Source organism: Physella acuta, unplaced genomic scaffold (genome assembly GCF_028476545.2).
Source record: "Physella acuta isolate Inbredline_101_S28 unplaced genomic scaffold, ASM2847654v3 ptg000099l, whole genome shotgun sequence".
In the NCBI taxonomy this organism is placed as follows: domain Eukaryota; kingdom Metazoa; phylum Mollusca; class Gastropoda; family Physidae; genus Physella; species Physella acuta.
This window is the reverse complement of record NW_026731619.1, coordinates 581,245-599,211: the sequence shown is the minus strand read 5'-3', so window position 1 is coordinate 599,211 and position 17,967 is coordinate 581,245. Positions and strand designations below refer to the sequence as shown.

The 17,967-nt window shown below is 37.4% G+C and overlaps 2 protein-coding genes across 2 annotated transcripts; one reads left to right on the top strand and one right to left on the bottom strand.

The window, feature by feature from the left end:
- Positions 1-291: 291 nt before the first annotated feature.
- Positions 292-1,479, bottom strand: LOC131930545 (uncharacterized). Its single transcript, XM_059287086.1, has one exon. It carries the CDS (start codon positions 1,477-1,479, stop codon positions 292-294), a length of 1,188 nt encoding a protein of 395 aa, XP_059143069.1.
- A 2,865-nt stretch (positions 1,480-4,344) lies between these two features.
- Positions 4,345-15,892, top strand: LOC131930536 (uncharacterized). Its single transcript, XM_059287074.1, has 11 exons — positions 4,345-4,501; positions 5,206-5,311; positions 6,703-7,044; positions 7,752-7,876; positions 9,443-9,668; positions 10,315-10,512; positions 10,979-11,062; positions 11,519-11,815; positions 13,019-13,333; positions 13,768-13,962; positions 14,584-15,892. Exons 2-11 carry the CDS (start codon positions 5,251-5,253, stop codon positions 14,805-14,807), a joined length of 2,067 nt encoding a protein of 688 aa, XP_059143057.1. The 5' UTR covers positions 4,345-4,501; positions 5,206-5,250; the 3' UTR covers positions 14,808-15,892.
- The last annotated feature ends 2,075 nt before the right edge of the window (positions 15,893-17,967 follow it).

The following is a 17,967-nucleotide window of genomic DNA, read 5'->3' as shown; positions in this document are numbered from 1 at the left end:
GCTATACAATCTGTTTAAACTATATGTGAAAGATGAACTTGGCCATGAAATGTTGTCTAAATGTGGAGCTATACAATCTGTTTAAACTATATCTGAAAGATGAACTTGGCCATGAAATGTTGTCTAAATGTGGAGCTATACAATATGTTTAAACTATATCTGAAAGATGAACTTGGCCATGAAATGTTGTCTAAATATGGAGCTATACAATCTGTCTGTTTAAACTATATCTGAAAGATGAACTTGGCCATAAAATGTTGTCTAAATATGGAGCTATACAATCTGTTTAAACTATATCTGAAAGATGAACTTGGCCATGAAATGTTGTCTAAATGTGGAGCTATACTTGTAGTAAATAAAAACGTGTAGGCTAGAGTTGAGGACCTGGAATAAAAAGACGAGGCAGGCACCTGTCAGGTACAGGTAGTGGTACACGCCCCCCAGGGAGAACTTGTCTTCTGCTAGTGAGGCCAGACTGAACACAACACGCGGTGTGTTGAACACCACAAACACCAGACACACCAGCACCAGCTGTTGAATGACGTGGACGTCTTTACGGCTCAGGTTGGATGAACGCTGTAGTAGTCTCATGTTGTCTTTGATCTCTGTGTTGTCTGTCTGGTTCTGTGATGCTGTAGCTGTTTGCACATGTGATGCTGTAGCTGGTTGCACTTGTGATGTAGCAGTAGCTTGTGCGTGTGATGCAGATGTTGTATTAGCTGACCGGAAGTGGGCCGATGCCTTAAGAGCAACAGTCATAACCACAACACATGCTATAACAATGACCTGCGCCGCGAAAGGCAAAATGGCGTCTCTTACAAGCCAGATTATATTCTTGACCTTCTCTCGCTGAGGCGAGATCCACGTGACCAGTCTGGAAGCGTTGACCTTGGGGTCGAAGGTCACGTCTCTTCCCATGAAAGCCAGGATCGGAATGTAGGTTAGCAATGAGAACAGCAGGTAGACACTGACGATGGGGAGTGTCTTCTTTCCGGAGAGAACATTCCGGAAGTGCAGCGGTCGTATGACTGCCAGACACCTGACCACCGCCATGTGCATGGTGAGTAGAATGTTCATCGTGTTGCACACGTTGCTGGTATGAGCGCAGAACGTTCTGGCACCGTCGGGGTTAAAATAAAACCAGGTGGAATAATTGCTCACCTTTTCAACCAAGTAGAGAATATATAGCACAGTGTTAAAGAACATGACCAAGAGATACGCCAGGTCGGAGAAAGCCAGCAGCAACAGAAACACCGTCATGGACTCGGCTATGCCCATAGACAAGAACGTCACAATGTTGATGACGTTGCTCACACCACCAAACAGCGACACCATCCCAACGACTAGCAGGGAACAGCACTCTATGTAAAAGTATTGACGCTCAGTGATGAGACCGAGGTATACATACGATGACGTGATGTCTAAACCGAGCGTAACTATGGAAACATTGTTCCAGCTTGACGTTGCTAACGACGCCATCTGTTCCCAGACCTTTTCGACAGTTATATTTTCTATTTGTAGCAGATAGTTATCGCGTTATACATTCTACTTGCTTGATACATTTTATACTTTTATTTATAAAACAATAACATTTTTGTTTCGTTTTCTCTTTAATTAGTTTAATGACCCGGACACAACATAATTACTATAATTATTATATCAAAAACGTCAGAACAGAATAGTTGTCTAATCCAGTTAATTACTAGCCACATAATTAGTGTTGGCGTCAAACCACCGCTGCACTGAAAATCGATCGTTGTTTGGTTGTGTTTGAAATTAGTCTTCAAACAAATCTTTTGTTTTTAAGACGTTAATTAATGGGTCGACGTACGCCTGTAGAAACTTCTCGAAGACTGCCAGTAATTAAAATAATTAAGTGTAAACTTAATGGACGCATTAGGATCGATTTTTTTAACATCTTGACAATTTGAAAAAACTTTTTACCACCCTTTGTAAAAAAAACTTCAAGTTTTGGTGAAAAAGCTATTCATACATCTCAGTTATTTTAATGGTTAAGACAAAATTATATAATTAAATTTCTAATATTTTTAGCGTTCAGTTCTTATTTTACTTGAAATAAATAAAAAGTTTATAGTACAAAAACAATCAGGAGAATAATCGGAACGTGACTGTGTCTGTAATCAATTAGCATTACTTTTTTAAATAAACAAACTTTTAAAATAATAATATCGAACTACATTTTATTTCAATTAGGCATGTACTTGTATACAAGTAACTATTCCCAAGATTTGTACTGTAGCTTTGAATGTGAATACACTAATGCGTGACTGGTTGATGATACAGTTCACGTTTTGAACAATATCACATTTTCTGAATTTGGTTTCGGGTATACCCGGTTATGTTTCAAACATTGAGATGTGTTTTGTCTTCTAGTATTTGAAAAACAATCAGATGTGTTTTTAGTATTGTGTTTAAAAACCATTTAGATGTGACTTGAGGTCTGGTGTTAAAATCGATTTAGATGTGATTTAAAGTCTTGTGTTAAAAAAAAGCCCAGTTCGATGTGATTAGGACTAGTGCACCACAATATCCGCCATTTTTCCTCCTCACAATGTTACAGATTCATATGTCAACTCATGTATCTGCAATCTTCAAGATACCACATTGTGTGCAGAAAATATTAGCACATGGAAATACGAACTTCATGAAATCATGTGATGTCTAGGCATGGTAAGCTATAATGAAACACTTGAAAGATGATTATAATTTGTTACGTAACAGATACAGACTCTTGTCATATATATGACGGTTTTAGCATTCTAATTGTGTTTACTGTTTTATCTATGATTTTCTTGTACAACAACACATTTATTATAATTATAGATAAAATCAATGGAAATTAAAGTTCACGAGTAAGGTACATTAAAAGGTACATTAAAAGTATGCATGAAACATTAATACTAAATATACCATCTTCCATTCAATTCACCATCAGGGGTCGGTGTGGTCGAGTCGGTAAAGCTAATGATTGCTATACTGAAAAGTCTCGAGCTCGAACCCTCGGGCAGATGAGTGGTTGGAAAAAGGCTATGGAAGCAAATCCAAAAAGAAAAGCAGGCTGAAATCGGAGTCAACAACCTCTATGGCGCTTAACCAGTTGACACGTTTACTTAATTGTGTTGGAGGGGATCCCTTCCAACACTAAAAAAATTAAGAACATTTGTGTAAAGAAATAAAAATATTCACGTCTTCATTTCTATAACTTGTTTATTGTGGTGTTCTAAGCATTAAATGACTAAAACAACTTTAAAAAAAATGTATTTACAAAATTACTTTCATAAAATATATTCCTAGTTGCATGAAAAGTGAATATGAAATCGTCAACAACAGGAGACGCCGGTAAACAAAAGACAACATGCAAGACTGCTTCGGTGCTGATATATAAATATATATATATATATATATATATATATATATATATATATATATATATATATATATATTACATTATCCTGATTTTTACCATTGAAAATATTTATGGTTAGGTTAAACGTTTGTGTTAAAAACAACTAACTTTATCATGTATTAATGTTATGTTATAACATGGTTGTCTTAACAAAGAGCAGGTAACAAAGAGCAGGCTATATTTTGTACACCTCATAGGCCAAAGCTGTCTGGTTATTCAAACATTCTTTCTACTGTATCTTCCATTAGACGTCAACACACGACACACCTTTTCTTCACAACTGTGTTGGCCTATTGCTGTGTTGGCCTATTGCTGTGTTGGCCTATTGCTGTGTTGGCCTATTGCTGTGTTGGCCTATTGGTGTGTTGGCCTATTGGTGTGTCTAGACTTGCCCAAGTGGCATAATTTGTGGGCTGCAATAATGGATCGTCAGTAAATCTATTCAATTCACAGATGAATGCATGGAGGCGTAGACTGCCATAATCTTTTAACCACCTGACCTTGACCTCATAGGTTGCTGTGACTGTCAGTGTACACTCTGTCCTTGACCTAATGCCGGTTGCTGCTGCATCAAAAGCGCGCATTAAATTAAAAGAAAATTTGCCAAATTGGCAAGTTGGTGCTATTAGATAGAAGTTAAGAAATTGTTTTGTCAAAGGCTAAATGTCTTTTTGTGCATTATACACGTAATTTTATTATAAGTATCATAATAATAATATATTTTATTCCTTAACATCGTTGTTTTTATTAGTGTGTCTAAACATTGTCGATTGCATAAAAAATTTATCTGGACACTCGTTGACAAAACCGAAGGTGAAATAGCTTTCAACCTTGAAATGTTTTTTTTAGCCTCCAGTTGAAACCAAGTAGAGCATGACGAATTTTTAATAAACATTTCTTCCTGTTACATACATACACGCACACACAAACATACACACCCGTACGTGGGTATACACCACAAGCGTCGTGTTTACTACACAATTGGCAATGGTATATGGATTAGCTCGTCTTAGTTGCCAGTTTGATTCTATAATTTCTTCACATTAAGAACACGGACAGGCCGATTATTAGCGTGTTAGTAAATGTGTGCATGTGCACAATCTAGCAGTACTTGTGTCACAATCTAGCAGTACTTGTGTCACAATGTAGCAGTACTTGTGTCACAATCTAGCAGTACTTGTTTCACAATTTAGCAGTACTTGTGTCACAATCTAGCAGTACTTGTGTCACAATTTAGCAGTACTTGTGTCACAATCTAGCAGTACTTGTGTCACAATCTAGCAGTACTTGTGTCACAATCTAGCAGTACTTGTGTCACAATCTAGCAGTACTTGTGTCACAATTTAGCAGTACTTGTGTCACAATGTAGCAGTACTTGTGTCACAATTTATCAGTACTTGTGTCACAATCTAGCAGTACTTGTGTCACAATTTAGCTGGACTTGTGTCACATTCTATCAGTACTTGTGTCACAACCTAGCTGGACTTGTGTCACATTCTATCAGTACTTGTGTCACATTCTATCAGTACTTGTGTCACAATCTAGCTGGACTTGTGTCACATTCTAGCAGTTCTTGTGTCACAATCTAGCAGTACTTGTGTCACAATTTATCAGTACTTGTGTCACAATCTAGCAGTACTTGTGTCACAAATTAACAGTACTTGTGTCACAATCTAGCAGTACTTGTGTCACAATCTAGCAGTACTTGTGTCACAATCTAGCAGTACTTGTGTCACAATCTAGCAGTACTTGTGTCACGGAGTCTAAGATTACTTCAGCTTTCACTAGCCTGATTAGATTACCGTTGTGGACGGGCTTGAAGAATGAGGACCTTACTCTACCTGATTGTTGTGGTTTGTGTTTTATTACAGAGATTTACAGAAGGTAGGTTTGGTGTAATGTAATGTAATGTAATGTAATGTAATGTAATGTAATGTAATGTAATGTAATGTAATGTAATGTAATGTAATGTAATGTAATGTAATGTAATGTAATGTAACGTAATGTAATGTAATGTAATGTAATGTAATGTAGTGGTGTGATGTGATGTGGTGTGGTGTGATGTGATGTGAAGTGATGTGGTGTGGATGTAGAAGTAGGTGTAGGTGTAGGTGTAGGTGTAGGTGTAGGTGTAGGTGTAGGTGTAGGTGTAGGTGTAGGTGTAGGTGTAGGTGTAGGTGTAGGTGTAGGTGTAGGTGTAAGTGTAGGTGTAGGTGTAGGTGTTGTGTAGGCATATACTGTTTAAATTACATAAATACATGCCAGATCCATTCAGTTGTTTGTTTTTAAATTATTTTGTGGTACAAAAAAAAAAGGTTCGATTCGATCTGTATTGTAATATCTGTATTGTAATATCTGTATTGTAATATCTGTATTGTAATATCTGTATTGTAATATCTGTATTGTAATATGTGTGAATTGATTACTTTAATGCTGGTTTATATCTAGATAGACATCCGTTAAGACTAGACCTTCCATTTGGCAGATAAAGTAGAGTGTATCTGTGTTTTCTGTCCATGGAAAATAAGGAATAGTGCAGCCAACACAATGTTCAGTTCCTTCCATCTTCGCCTTCTCTCCCCCCCCCCTCCCCCAAGAAAAATGTAAAAAATAAAGTACTTATTCATAAGTGCTTGATGGACTAAGAGGTTTTCTGATTCTATAACATTACCCCCCCCCCCCACCAATTACTCAGCTCTGTAAATAATCACCCTTATTCCCCAAGTTAATTATCATGTTACTTTCGAGAATATACTCGAGAATTATATTTTACCTGCAGTGTGAGAAGGCCGTTTGGGCCGACTGGGGATTGTATACTTTCCCTAGCCGGGAAATCAAGTGTAGGACAGGCTTAGTAGAATCAGATTATTCCGTATACTTACCCTAATCATATCCCTAACAATTGCTGTAACCTATTCAAAATTGTAGTCCTAACCTGTCATTTTAGGGTGAGGAGTGGCTTTAGGTGATAGAAAAAGGAGGGGGGAGGGGGTAGAAGGCGTTATAAAAACATGAAGTCGGATTCAGATAATCCCATATATATATATATATATATATATATATATATATATATATATATATATATATATATATATATATATATATATATATATATATATATATATATATATATATATATATATATATATATATATATATATATATACTCGAAATATTACTTATTTTTTTTAAAACAATGAATAGGTGTATTATGTTTTAAATATCGAAAAAAAAAACCAACAGCAACGATCCGCCATTTTCCTTCCCCCTGCCAGGTAAGCTGAGCTGCTCACCTGTGGAGGAGCGCGGGGACGGGCTGCTGACCTGCCACGTGGTCAACATGAGGCGCAGCTACGACAACGACGAGAACAAGTTCTGGTTCGGTATCCGCCTCAACTCGCTGGAGACCGTCTACCCCAACTGCTGGTTCACGGAGATCTGGAACCTCTGCTCGCTCAATTACTCGGCCCTCGCCGTCACGGTCGAGAGGCTGGCCGGAATTTTCCGGTTCGACGTGACGGTGAAGGATCTGAAGCGAGCTGAGAGACATTCACTTTGTATCACCGTTGGGAACCCGACGCAATACGAGACATCGTGCACGTACTTGGAGTTTTATGGTGAGGCAGTGTTTTTAAGATGTTGTATAGCGAGACGGATGTGACAGATGGCGTCGTATAGCGAGACAGCTCTTAAAGATGAAGTCGTATATCAAGACAGTTTTTTAAGATCGCGCCGTAAAACGAAACAGCTTTTTTGGACAACGTCTTATAGCGAGACAGCTTTTAAACGTAACGTTGAATGCGGTATCGCAAAGAATAACAGTCATATTTCCAGACAGCTTTTAACGTTGTTGACGTATCTTGATTTAGTGTTTTCATACGATTAGCGAGACAAAGATTTTTTGATAGGCCACGGTTTCTATATATACTTTGTTCTTTGTTAATTCTGTGCTTCTGTGTGAGCTATTGTATGTCGAGGTAGAGCTAGAAATTGGTGTTTGATATATCGTGCCATAGGTCATGCGAGAGGGGTGTTGTATAGTTAGCGTGGTTTTTAAATATATGTTTGGTACATGACGTACAAATAGATACATGACTGCAAAGATTGATAGAAATTAGACTTCATCATAGCCTAGTGTACCTTAGAGTAAGACCAGAAACCTATCAACAAACAGACATTTAGAAAAACAAATTATTCAACAGAGCACATAGACCTCTAAAAACAACGTAAAAAATTATGTCAATTTAAGTAATTATTTTTATGCTTAAAAATACGTTTCCCTGCGTATTGCAATTATATTCTAATTTTCCACGTGAACAAACAGCTAAACCAGATGACGTCAAGTGTATAGGATCAGACCTTAAGGCAGGAAGTGACGCAGTGGTTGTGACGTGTCGAACAGAACGGATATTCCCGCAAGCGTTGTGCTTGATCAATCGTCTTTATGAGGTACCAACCTGAGGCTGCTCATCCCCAACCTGAGGCCTTCTTGCTCACGCCCATCATGCACGCTCATCAATTGTTGTTTGTTTTAGTCGACACTTCCATGGTGTATTTTTTTTTATTAGGGGCTTTAGTTAAAGTAGAACATTGTTTTACATATTAACATTTTAGAGGTATAAATGAGATTACTATGTTTTGGCTTTGAAATATGAAAGGTAATAGTAACAGAAGATGTTGTGTTACTTAAATACATCAACGTCTGATGTTGTGATACTTTAACCCATGTCTAATGTTGTGATACTTTAACCCATGTCTGATGTTGTGATACTTTAACCCAGTAACGCCTGATGTTGTGATACTTTAACCCACTAACGTCTGATGTTGTGATACTTTAACCCACTAACGTCTGATGTTGTGATACTTTAACCCACTAAAGTCTGATGTTGTGATACTTTAACCCACTAACGTCTGATGTTGTGATACTATAACCCATGTCTGATGTTGTGATACTTTAACCCACTAACGTCTGATGTTGTGATACTTTAACCCATGTCTGATGTTGTGATACTTTAACCCACTAACGTCTGATGTTGTGATACTTTAACCCACTAACGTCTGATGTTGTGATACTTTAACCCATGTCTGATGTTGTGATACTTTAACCCACTAACGTCTGATGTTGTGATACTTTAACCCACTAACGTCTGAAGTTGTGATACTTTAACCCATGTCTGATGTTGTGATACTTTAACCCACTAACGTCTGATGTTGTGATACTTTAACCCATGTCTGATGTTGTGATACTTTAACCCATGTCTGATGTTGTGATACTTTAACCCATGTCTGATGTTGTGATACTTTAACCCATGTCTGATGTTGTGATACTTTAACCCATGTCTGATGTTGTGATACTTTAACCCATGTCTGATGTTGTGATACTTTAACCCATCAACGTCTGATGTTGTGATACTTTGACCCACTAACGCCTGATGTTGTGATACTTTAACCCACTAACGTCTGATGTTGTGATACTTTAACCCATGTCTGATGTTGTGATACTTTAACCCATGTCTGATGTTGTGATACTTTAACCCATCAACGTCTGATGTTGTGATACTTTAACCCACTAACGTCTGATGTTGTGATACTTTAACCCACTAACGTCTGATGTTGTGATACTTTGACCCACTAACGCCTGATGTTGTGATACTTTAACCCACTAACGTCTGATGTTGTGATACTTTAACCCACTAACGTCTGATGTTGTGATACTTTAACCCACTAACGTCTGATGTTGTGATACTTTAACCCACTAACGTCTGATGTTGTGATACTTTAACCCACTAACGTCTGATGTTGTGATACTTTAACCTATGCCTGATGTTGTGATACTTTAACCCACTAACGTCTGATGTTGTGATACTTTAACCCACTAACGTCTGATGTTGTGATACTTTAACCCATCAGTCTGATGTTGTGATACTTTAACCCACTAACGTCTGATGTTGTGATACTTTAACCCATCAGTCTGATGTTGTGATACTTTAACCCACTAACGTCTGATCTCCCTAGAGCCGACCAGACGTCAGCATCACGCGCACACTATACGAGACACAGAGCTACCTGCAGAAGGTGGGCAGCACCAGTCTCTTGTACTTCCGGTCAAACTGCTCCATGACTTTCCCACTGACCAGCCTAGGTCAAGGTCGCCACAGGCTGGAGGTCACCGTGTACCCGAACCTGACGGCCGGGGAATCGAAAGGTGTGCGGATTGCCGTTGACCAGCTGTACGATCTGTGTGAGTCATCCTACCCTCTACAGCACTACTCACCTACAGAGGGTGTCTGATCCTTAGGCATTTCTAAATTTGTTTTTAATACGAATCTTTCATCTAGCCATTAATTTTGGGGGGGGGGGGGTTGTAAAGGGAGAAGGGTAGAACCACAACCCACCGGTGTTTCTTTAAGGTACCTTTTCATTTTAAGGGGGGGGGGGGGGAATGTCCCTCTTCCTAACATGTCCAACTTTTTCCCTCTAGTCCCTAAACAAATTGAAAAAAAATACATAAGTTATTCCGATATCATTAAAATAGATGTGCCTTATTTCTCCTATTGTCAATTGCTTAATTAAATGAATCTGGATTTCATTTAGTTTTATTTATCTATTAATTATATGCTACATTTATAAAACTGTTTTACAATTTATAATACTACTTTAAAATTTATAAAGCTGCTATAAAAGTTATAAAACTACTATAAAATTGATAAAACTACTATAACATTTATAAAATTACAACAAACTTTATAAAACTTATATTAAATTTATAAAACTACTATAAAATTTATGAAACTACTAAAAACTTTATAAAACTACTAAAAAAATGTATAAAGCTAACATAAAATTAAAAAAAAAAAAACTACATTACGTGTCTTCTGCTCTTCCAGCATTCCCGTCTGCTGAGTTACTTCCGTCATGCGGAATAGAGGACTTGTACTACAAAGCTAACGAAACCATCGAGTGTGTGTGTGTCCGGTCTAGAGAGGGGTCACCCGCTGGTCGCGTCCAGTGGTTCCACCAAGGCCAACCGCTTGACACTGGCAACGACAACCCGTTTTCATCCACCTTGGCGGTGCGGTACAGTGGTAAGTGGGTTCATGGTATGACAAGAGGTTTCGGTGCCGTGGTTCATCCCGGTGATTGGGTTCATTACAGTAGTGGTGTTCGTGGCAAGGGTGGGGTTTGTTATTCGACATGATGACACAATTTTGTCTTTCAAAACAAAGGACGGTAGAAATCAAGTAGGATTCAAAATGCGATTTGAGACTAATCAGCTCTAAGATTTACCCAGCATTATTTGGCCGTAACTCTGGTGATACAAATACAAATTTTTGCTTTGGTAATAGTGTTAAACATACCTGCAAAATGTTGCAACGATGCTGTACTAATTGTCGGAAACAAAAAAATATAAATTACCTGAAAATGAAAATTGACCATCTGGAGTTATGGAAAATCCCTCACATTCAGGTTTATAAGAAAAAGTTGCTTTAGAGTAACACATGATACGTTTTCTAGATTCACACATTAACACATGTGTTTTTGTAACATCAGAGGTGGATCAAGACTTCGAATGTTGCGGTGTGTCGGCCTTGGGGAAACAGACGATGTGTGCTATATACAAGCCTCGTTTTGAAAGTCAGTTTTTTTCTACTTTCGTTTTCACTTAACACACCAAAAAAACCCACTAACATTGAAATTACTTGATATTTAACTTTGCAATGTACAATAACAAGAGCCTAATCTTAATTGGATAATTAATATGTTCCATTAATGTATAAAAACTATTGTAGTTGTAATTACTACGCCTTTGATACTGACAGAGTTTCTTCCAGAACTTTTTCTCCGGAAGGGGGGGGGGGGGGGGGAAGAGACACTTGAAATTTCTGGGGGGGGGGGGGGGGCACTGTGAAAAGTATATATTTTCTATATAAATTCCATTTCGTTCAGGGAGGGGGGGGGGTAGACTCTCTTCGGGGGGTCATCCCCCCCCCCCCCTCCAAAAGATGCCTTGAAGAAACACTGGATACTGATTGTAAACATTGTCGTACAGTTCAACTCTTTTGTTCAGCTGAAGTTGTTTGTGTTTGACAGGACCCAGCGGTATCATCAGCTTCACGGGCAACCAGCAGACGAATCGTTTACAGGTCGAGGTCGGTCAAAGTGTGACCTTGAGATGTCACGTCGAGGGCAACCCCCCGCCCCGGGTCGTCATATACAGTACCAGACTGCGTACGCCGAAACGGGTTGCGGACAGAGCCCGGGTGGTTGAGTACAACCTGCCCAGGTTTGCGTGTGAGGATGTGGATGAGTACGTGTGTACGGCTGATAATGGCGTGAGGACCAACACCACCACAGACACGTCCAGAGGCATGTTCGTCTTCGCTAAGTGTGAGTAGCTGAGTCTTATCTTTTTTAATGTACACAATTGCAATAGACATGAAAGGCTGGTTCCAAATGGTTCCAAATTTTTGTTGCCAGAGAGCAAATTCTTTAACTCAAATTGAATATTTTATATAACATTTGTGTAATTAGTACAAAATTAATTCCGGTTTCATTAAGGCTAGAAATTGTCAAAGAAATAATTACTAATAATATAGTAGTAATTAGCACTTTTATTTTTAATTTGGATTAGTAGAGCCAGGGTTGAGGGCAGTTTTTTTAAAATATATGAATTGATATAAAAAATTCTAACAGCTTTTCAACGGCTTATATTCGATACAAAAATATAAAAATGAGTGTAATCGATGGTTCCCAAACGGTTTAAATTTTTAGAAATGTATTTATAATTTGATAGCTCGCCATATTTTTAAAAAGATTTTTTCACAAATTTAGTTTGATTACATAGACTTTTCCTACCTATTGTTCGATTCTCTAAGACAATAACTTGCGCATGAATGTAAGGATAAGCTTTTGTGTAGGCAGGAGATGATATGTACGTTATAACAGCCCATCGAGCTGTATATAAATTAATATATATGACTCGCAAAATCCCCAGTTATCCAAGGATAACGGGTAGTCTAGTAGCTACTAAATGTTTATGTTCAATACTTATCTTAAAGTTTTACTAACACTCTGAATAGCTATGTATGTTTTTAACACAGTTGTAACTACACGAGATTAAAAAAATGTATTTACTTAACTGATTTAAAATGGCAAATTATTATTTTTAAAATGTAAAACAAAACATCAAAATCTCCAATTTCTGTCGAAACTGTCTCTTTGGTAACGACCTCTAAATTTTAATATTTTTCCCCCAATATTTTAAAATTATAAAGTGTTTTATACAAAAACGATCAAGATAAGACGGTTCACCTCTCCTCTTTAAAAATCGTAAAACGAGAGAAAAGGAGAGAAAGAGAGAGAGAAAGAGAGAGAGAGAAAGATAGAGAGAGATTTTGAACCCCTGTCCCATAAAATATTATCTTTAACGATGAAAAAATGGCCTTTTTTTCTCATTGGCTTTCTTTTTATTTTTATCCGAAATTCAATGATTATGTTTGTTTCTGATACTATTATTTGCAACAACATAAGTGCAAAACCAAAGTTTCCAAGCCAAAAAGTCCCAACGGATGCAATAAATGTTCCCCGCAGGTCCACCAGAGTTGGACGACCTAAGCCTGGACAACCAGAGCTTCACCACCTCAGAAGATGAAATTGTTTTCATCAGTGTCAAGGTCACTGGGCTGGTCCCTCCAGGGGAGTTCACCCTCAAGTTCCTCCAGCAGGGCCTGTTCTATGAAGTCAGGCGCCACAAGTACACGGTGACCTACCTGCAGGACACGCCCCTGCTGGGCCGGGTTAACCTGGCGTTGTATGACCTACAGGCCATGGACTTCACGCAGTACATCCTCACCATCAGCAGCGGCCCGGGGGAGGGGCTGGACTTTCACTTCCGGGTGGAGGATGGTGAGTCGCATTTGCAATTGTAACTCTCCTGTTGGCATGTGCTTTACAAAGTCACATCAGTTGCCGGGACGACGTGGTCGAATGGTTGAGCAAACGACTTCAAACCCGAAAGTCTCCAGTTCGAATCCGGGCTCCAGTAAGTAGAACGTCCCTAGTCCACCCAGCTCCGATGGGTACCTAACTCACGTTAGGGAAAGCAAAGGCGGCTGGGCATAGTGCTGACCACACTAATTCTTGCTGAGGTTATGGAAACTGGTGAACTCTACTTCACTTGCCCCAGGACCGTCAAGTTTAGAAGAGGAACTTGACTTTAAAGTGGCATCGTGGCTCAGTTGTTTTGTTTTTTTTTGTTTCGTTGTTTTTTTTAAGATATACCTCGAATAGATTTGTACCTTACTGTTGCTACAGTGGATTTCCCTATTGTATTTCTCCAGACCGGGTTACATCCCGACACCTCGCCATAGGGTTCGGTGTTTGTCTCCCCTTGTTGGTCCTAGCTCTGGCCGCCATTTTGTTCTGTCGGCGTCGCAGGAGATGTGTGTACTGCTGGGCGGGGAGATGGAGGTGGTGCGGGAGTCACGTGATCAGCGTCAGCCAGGTGGACCTGCTTGACTGTGACATGGGGTCAGGTAATTGGGTTACGTAATCAGTTGTTCAGTAATAGGGCTGGTAAGTAGGTCACCAACCAGTTCTATAGCTCATGCAGGTTTTATTGAGGCGTAGAGCTAGTTTGTGACCTACTTACCAGCCTTATTAATGTTGAGTTTTATTAAGTGGAGTTGAGGTGAGGGACATTCGTATTTTAACACCTTCGTGTAGTTGCTTTTGGTTATTAATTAAGGCTGTTGGAGAAATGGGCGGGTTATGGGAGTAAATTAATTTACTAATTAACTAATTAATAAATAAGGCATCCAGTGTCAATTTACTGTGCATAAAAAACATTTCATAAGAAACTTCGCACAAAGTTTCCTTACTTTACATGTCAAAAACGTATGTATACTCGTTTGTATCCTATTTGCGAAATCGTATCTAAGACAATTTACCAAGTGTTAAAATTATGGTGATCAGGATTAGATAATAAAGCTAAAGTTTTACTGAGAGACGGCGTTGAAAAGTTAAATTTTAGTCTGTGTTTTGACGATAATTACATACCAGAATCTCATTTTTTTTTTTAGATTGTTTTAACGCTTATGACAAGCATCATAAATCAACGAATATGTTTATATATGTATGTTTGTGTTCCCCCTTAGGACGGAGCAGTAATGTGAAACAAGGGGCCATGAGTCGACCTTTGATCCCCACTCCTGTGACGTCAGAACACGAGTACGACAAACTCGAGTCGACCGACTCAGGGAGTGAAACCACGAGAACACAACTCAAAACATTCTACGTCAGCAAGCCGTCTGGCAAGATTAGGTACACCCAAGTACCGAGTTCAACACAAAAGTTCGGAGCTAAACGACCCTATTTTTGAAGTACTATGTGGCGAGCTATAAATCATCTATACGTTATACCTGTATTGATTTAGCTGTTATCAATCAACAAATAATGAGACTTTAGCAATAAACAATCATAATTAACACATTCTAAGTGCTAGGACTAAAGCACCTCTCAGTGCTAAAGAGTAGTTTTGGACTAAAATATTGTTAGAAGCGACACTGACAATACGACAGTATTGGTAAGTCCTATGGACAACTACTATTTTAAAGTGACGATGTTAAATTCATACCTCTTAGGAATTACGCCTGTAGCTATTGTAAAAAAATAATTCTATTAAATATGTAACATAGGGCAATTTTAATTAAATGTGCAAAATTATAAACTGTTTATGATGTGCGGTTTCGTTTATAAATATTACAGTGGGATTATTGACTGATATATTAAAATGTTTTGGTAATCTCACCCAATACCATGAGGCTATTTCTTCATGTAAAGTGTAGCATATTTAGATAAGTTTGTGTTGGAGACGTCTAGCTACCAGACAGGACGTTTCTTAGAGACAAGGCCTGTAACTCGCAATCAAGGAGTTGTCACTGACAAAAAGGTTAAATAATGGCAAATGAGAGTGTATATCTCTGGCAGATGAGGCTCGTTAGCTGGAACAGCCACTCTTCTAGGAGAGACAACTCCAAAATCAAACAACTGCTGCCTTTTAGTTCGTTCTTGACTGGACAAAGGCAATGGAAGCAAATACAAAAAGAAAAGCAGGCTGAAATCGGAGTCTATGGCCTCAATGGCGCATAACCAGTTGACACTTTTACTTAATTGTGTTGGGGGGATCCCTTCCAACACTAAAATTAAGATCGAAGAAGAAGAAAGAAGAATGTATATAAACAGAATAAAATCCAATGTATTAATAGTTCGAAATAAAAGTATGTCTGTGAAGTATGAATTAAGGAAGCAAGAATAGTCTAGTTATCTTTTGTGTATTTTTAGACTACTGCTCAGTAGAAATAGAAACAATAGGGATTTACATGTATTTGTGAATTCAATTTAAGTTTTAACTAGCTTGTTATAGAAAAAAAAACCTTTTAAGGTTAATATCTCATGTGAATAATTTGTATGAAAATTGTACTTCAGTACACTGCAGAGTTTTCTATACCTATTCATTGTAACTATTTTTGTTTGTTTTTAAATTAGCTCACTTTATTTTTTTATTAATTGTTTTTTTTTTTTGCAAAACGTAATAATAACGGATTTAATAACTATTGTTTAAATACTCATTAAGACGAAAATGTTTAAGAAAGTTTAAAATTGTAATAAGGATTTTAATTAAACCAATTATTATTGTTCTGAAAGTTTACATATTTCAAGGTAACTTATTTAATCTCTGAAGTCTTCGTTAAGTAGCTACCTCCTTAGTGCAATTGGAATAGTGGGCTGTATAAAGCCTCTTGTAACTTTCATCTCAAACTCAATAATGCGTTCGAAAAAAAATTGACAAAAGTAAGATGGCATCAACTTTTTAAATAAACCTTTCAAACGTTACCTACAGCTTAAAATGGCATCAGAGATATTAAATTATTTTTTAACTGTATTTTTACTTTTAATAAAAAAATATTTTAACCTATTTTCGTTTTGTTTATTTAAAATTACGTACGACTGCTAACTCTTATGAGAATGCTATTAGTTTTAAGTTTTAAATTGCATTCGGCTTTCGCATTGTCGGAGGTAAATAAAGACATCTGACATGTTACCGGAAAAGCCCTGAAAAAAAAACGCTATCCCCTCTTACTGGAGTTTCAGATATTTATTTGTTGCTTTTGTTTTTCTCATGTTCATATTCTAAACAAAATTTTGATCAGACCACCCTGGGTAGCACTTATTTACATTAAAGCACATCACAAAAACGTATTGGGTGTAATCGTTTTCTTCATTACACGCAAGCCAGAGAAAAAAAACTATCACTGTAATTTTACTTCGATGACGCCAAATGTTAAAATACTTCAATGAATAGAGATCTCACTTCAGGCAAGCTAGAAAAATACGAATACATTTACATGAAGTTACCAGGAGAGAACTAAATAAGGCCGTCATTCTATCTATTTATTTCTTTAAATAGAAAAACTACGCATTCAAATTTAAGATACCGGTAGCTGGTCCCCACTCAAGCGTAGATAGTCAACCTTCTTGTAGCTGTACAAAATAGGCTGGTTTATACTTCCTGGTATAGAGTAGTGTGTTAAGGAAGCAGTCAGGTTAAAGTGTTTATACACTTCATAGATTTTATTGACAGTTATACATTTATATCTGTGCTTATCCAGCCTTTTTAAAAAATACTTATTGGCGTATTAGCAGAAATATAAGCATCTTCATGTGCCAGTCTATGTGAAAACAAGCCAATTTATAGGCATAGGAAATTAAATATTTCAATGGATCGTCGAATTTTATTATCTTTCTCGACAGTATTTCTCTTGTGTTTAGTTGTTACATGTGAGTTATTTAAACTCTGGTGTGCGATAGACATGACTACTAAGCTTAATAATCGGCAACTTTTATCTTTGAAATAACGTATTTTTACGTTCTTGTGTACAGAGTATAGAGAAATTATTGTTAACGTGCACAAAAAAACACATGAAATTAAGTTTTCGCCGTTGTACACCTCCCTTCTTTATTTTATACGGATTATTGTTGACTTTTTAAAATCGGGCACATAATCTCTACGTTTTACACCTCCCCAAGTCGGAAAAACTAAGTTTTGCAATGGTATCTGTTTGTCTGTGTGTCTGTCTCTAAACACGATATTTTGGGTACTGTTTCAATTACGATAACGAAATTTCATATATTAGTATATTATACAATTTATAATTTTCTCTCAAAATTAGCACGATTTCTGGTATCAGGGAGTCGTATTTACTCTACTTCCGGTTTCTCAAAGGCGATAACTTGATCACCGTTTCAGTTAGGTGGACGAAATTTCACATAAACGTATATTTTATTCGAAAGCTTCTATCAGCCACACGACAAAATAACTGTTCATCCGTCAGTGTAATCGTGTCTAAAAAAATTGAAGAATCAAACGGTAAAATATTTAATCACAATAAAAATATTTTTTGAGACTTATTTTTAGTGCGTTTTAAGTTTTTAATTAATATTAAGAATGTAAACATGCCGACCTTTTGTCTCGTTAGATA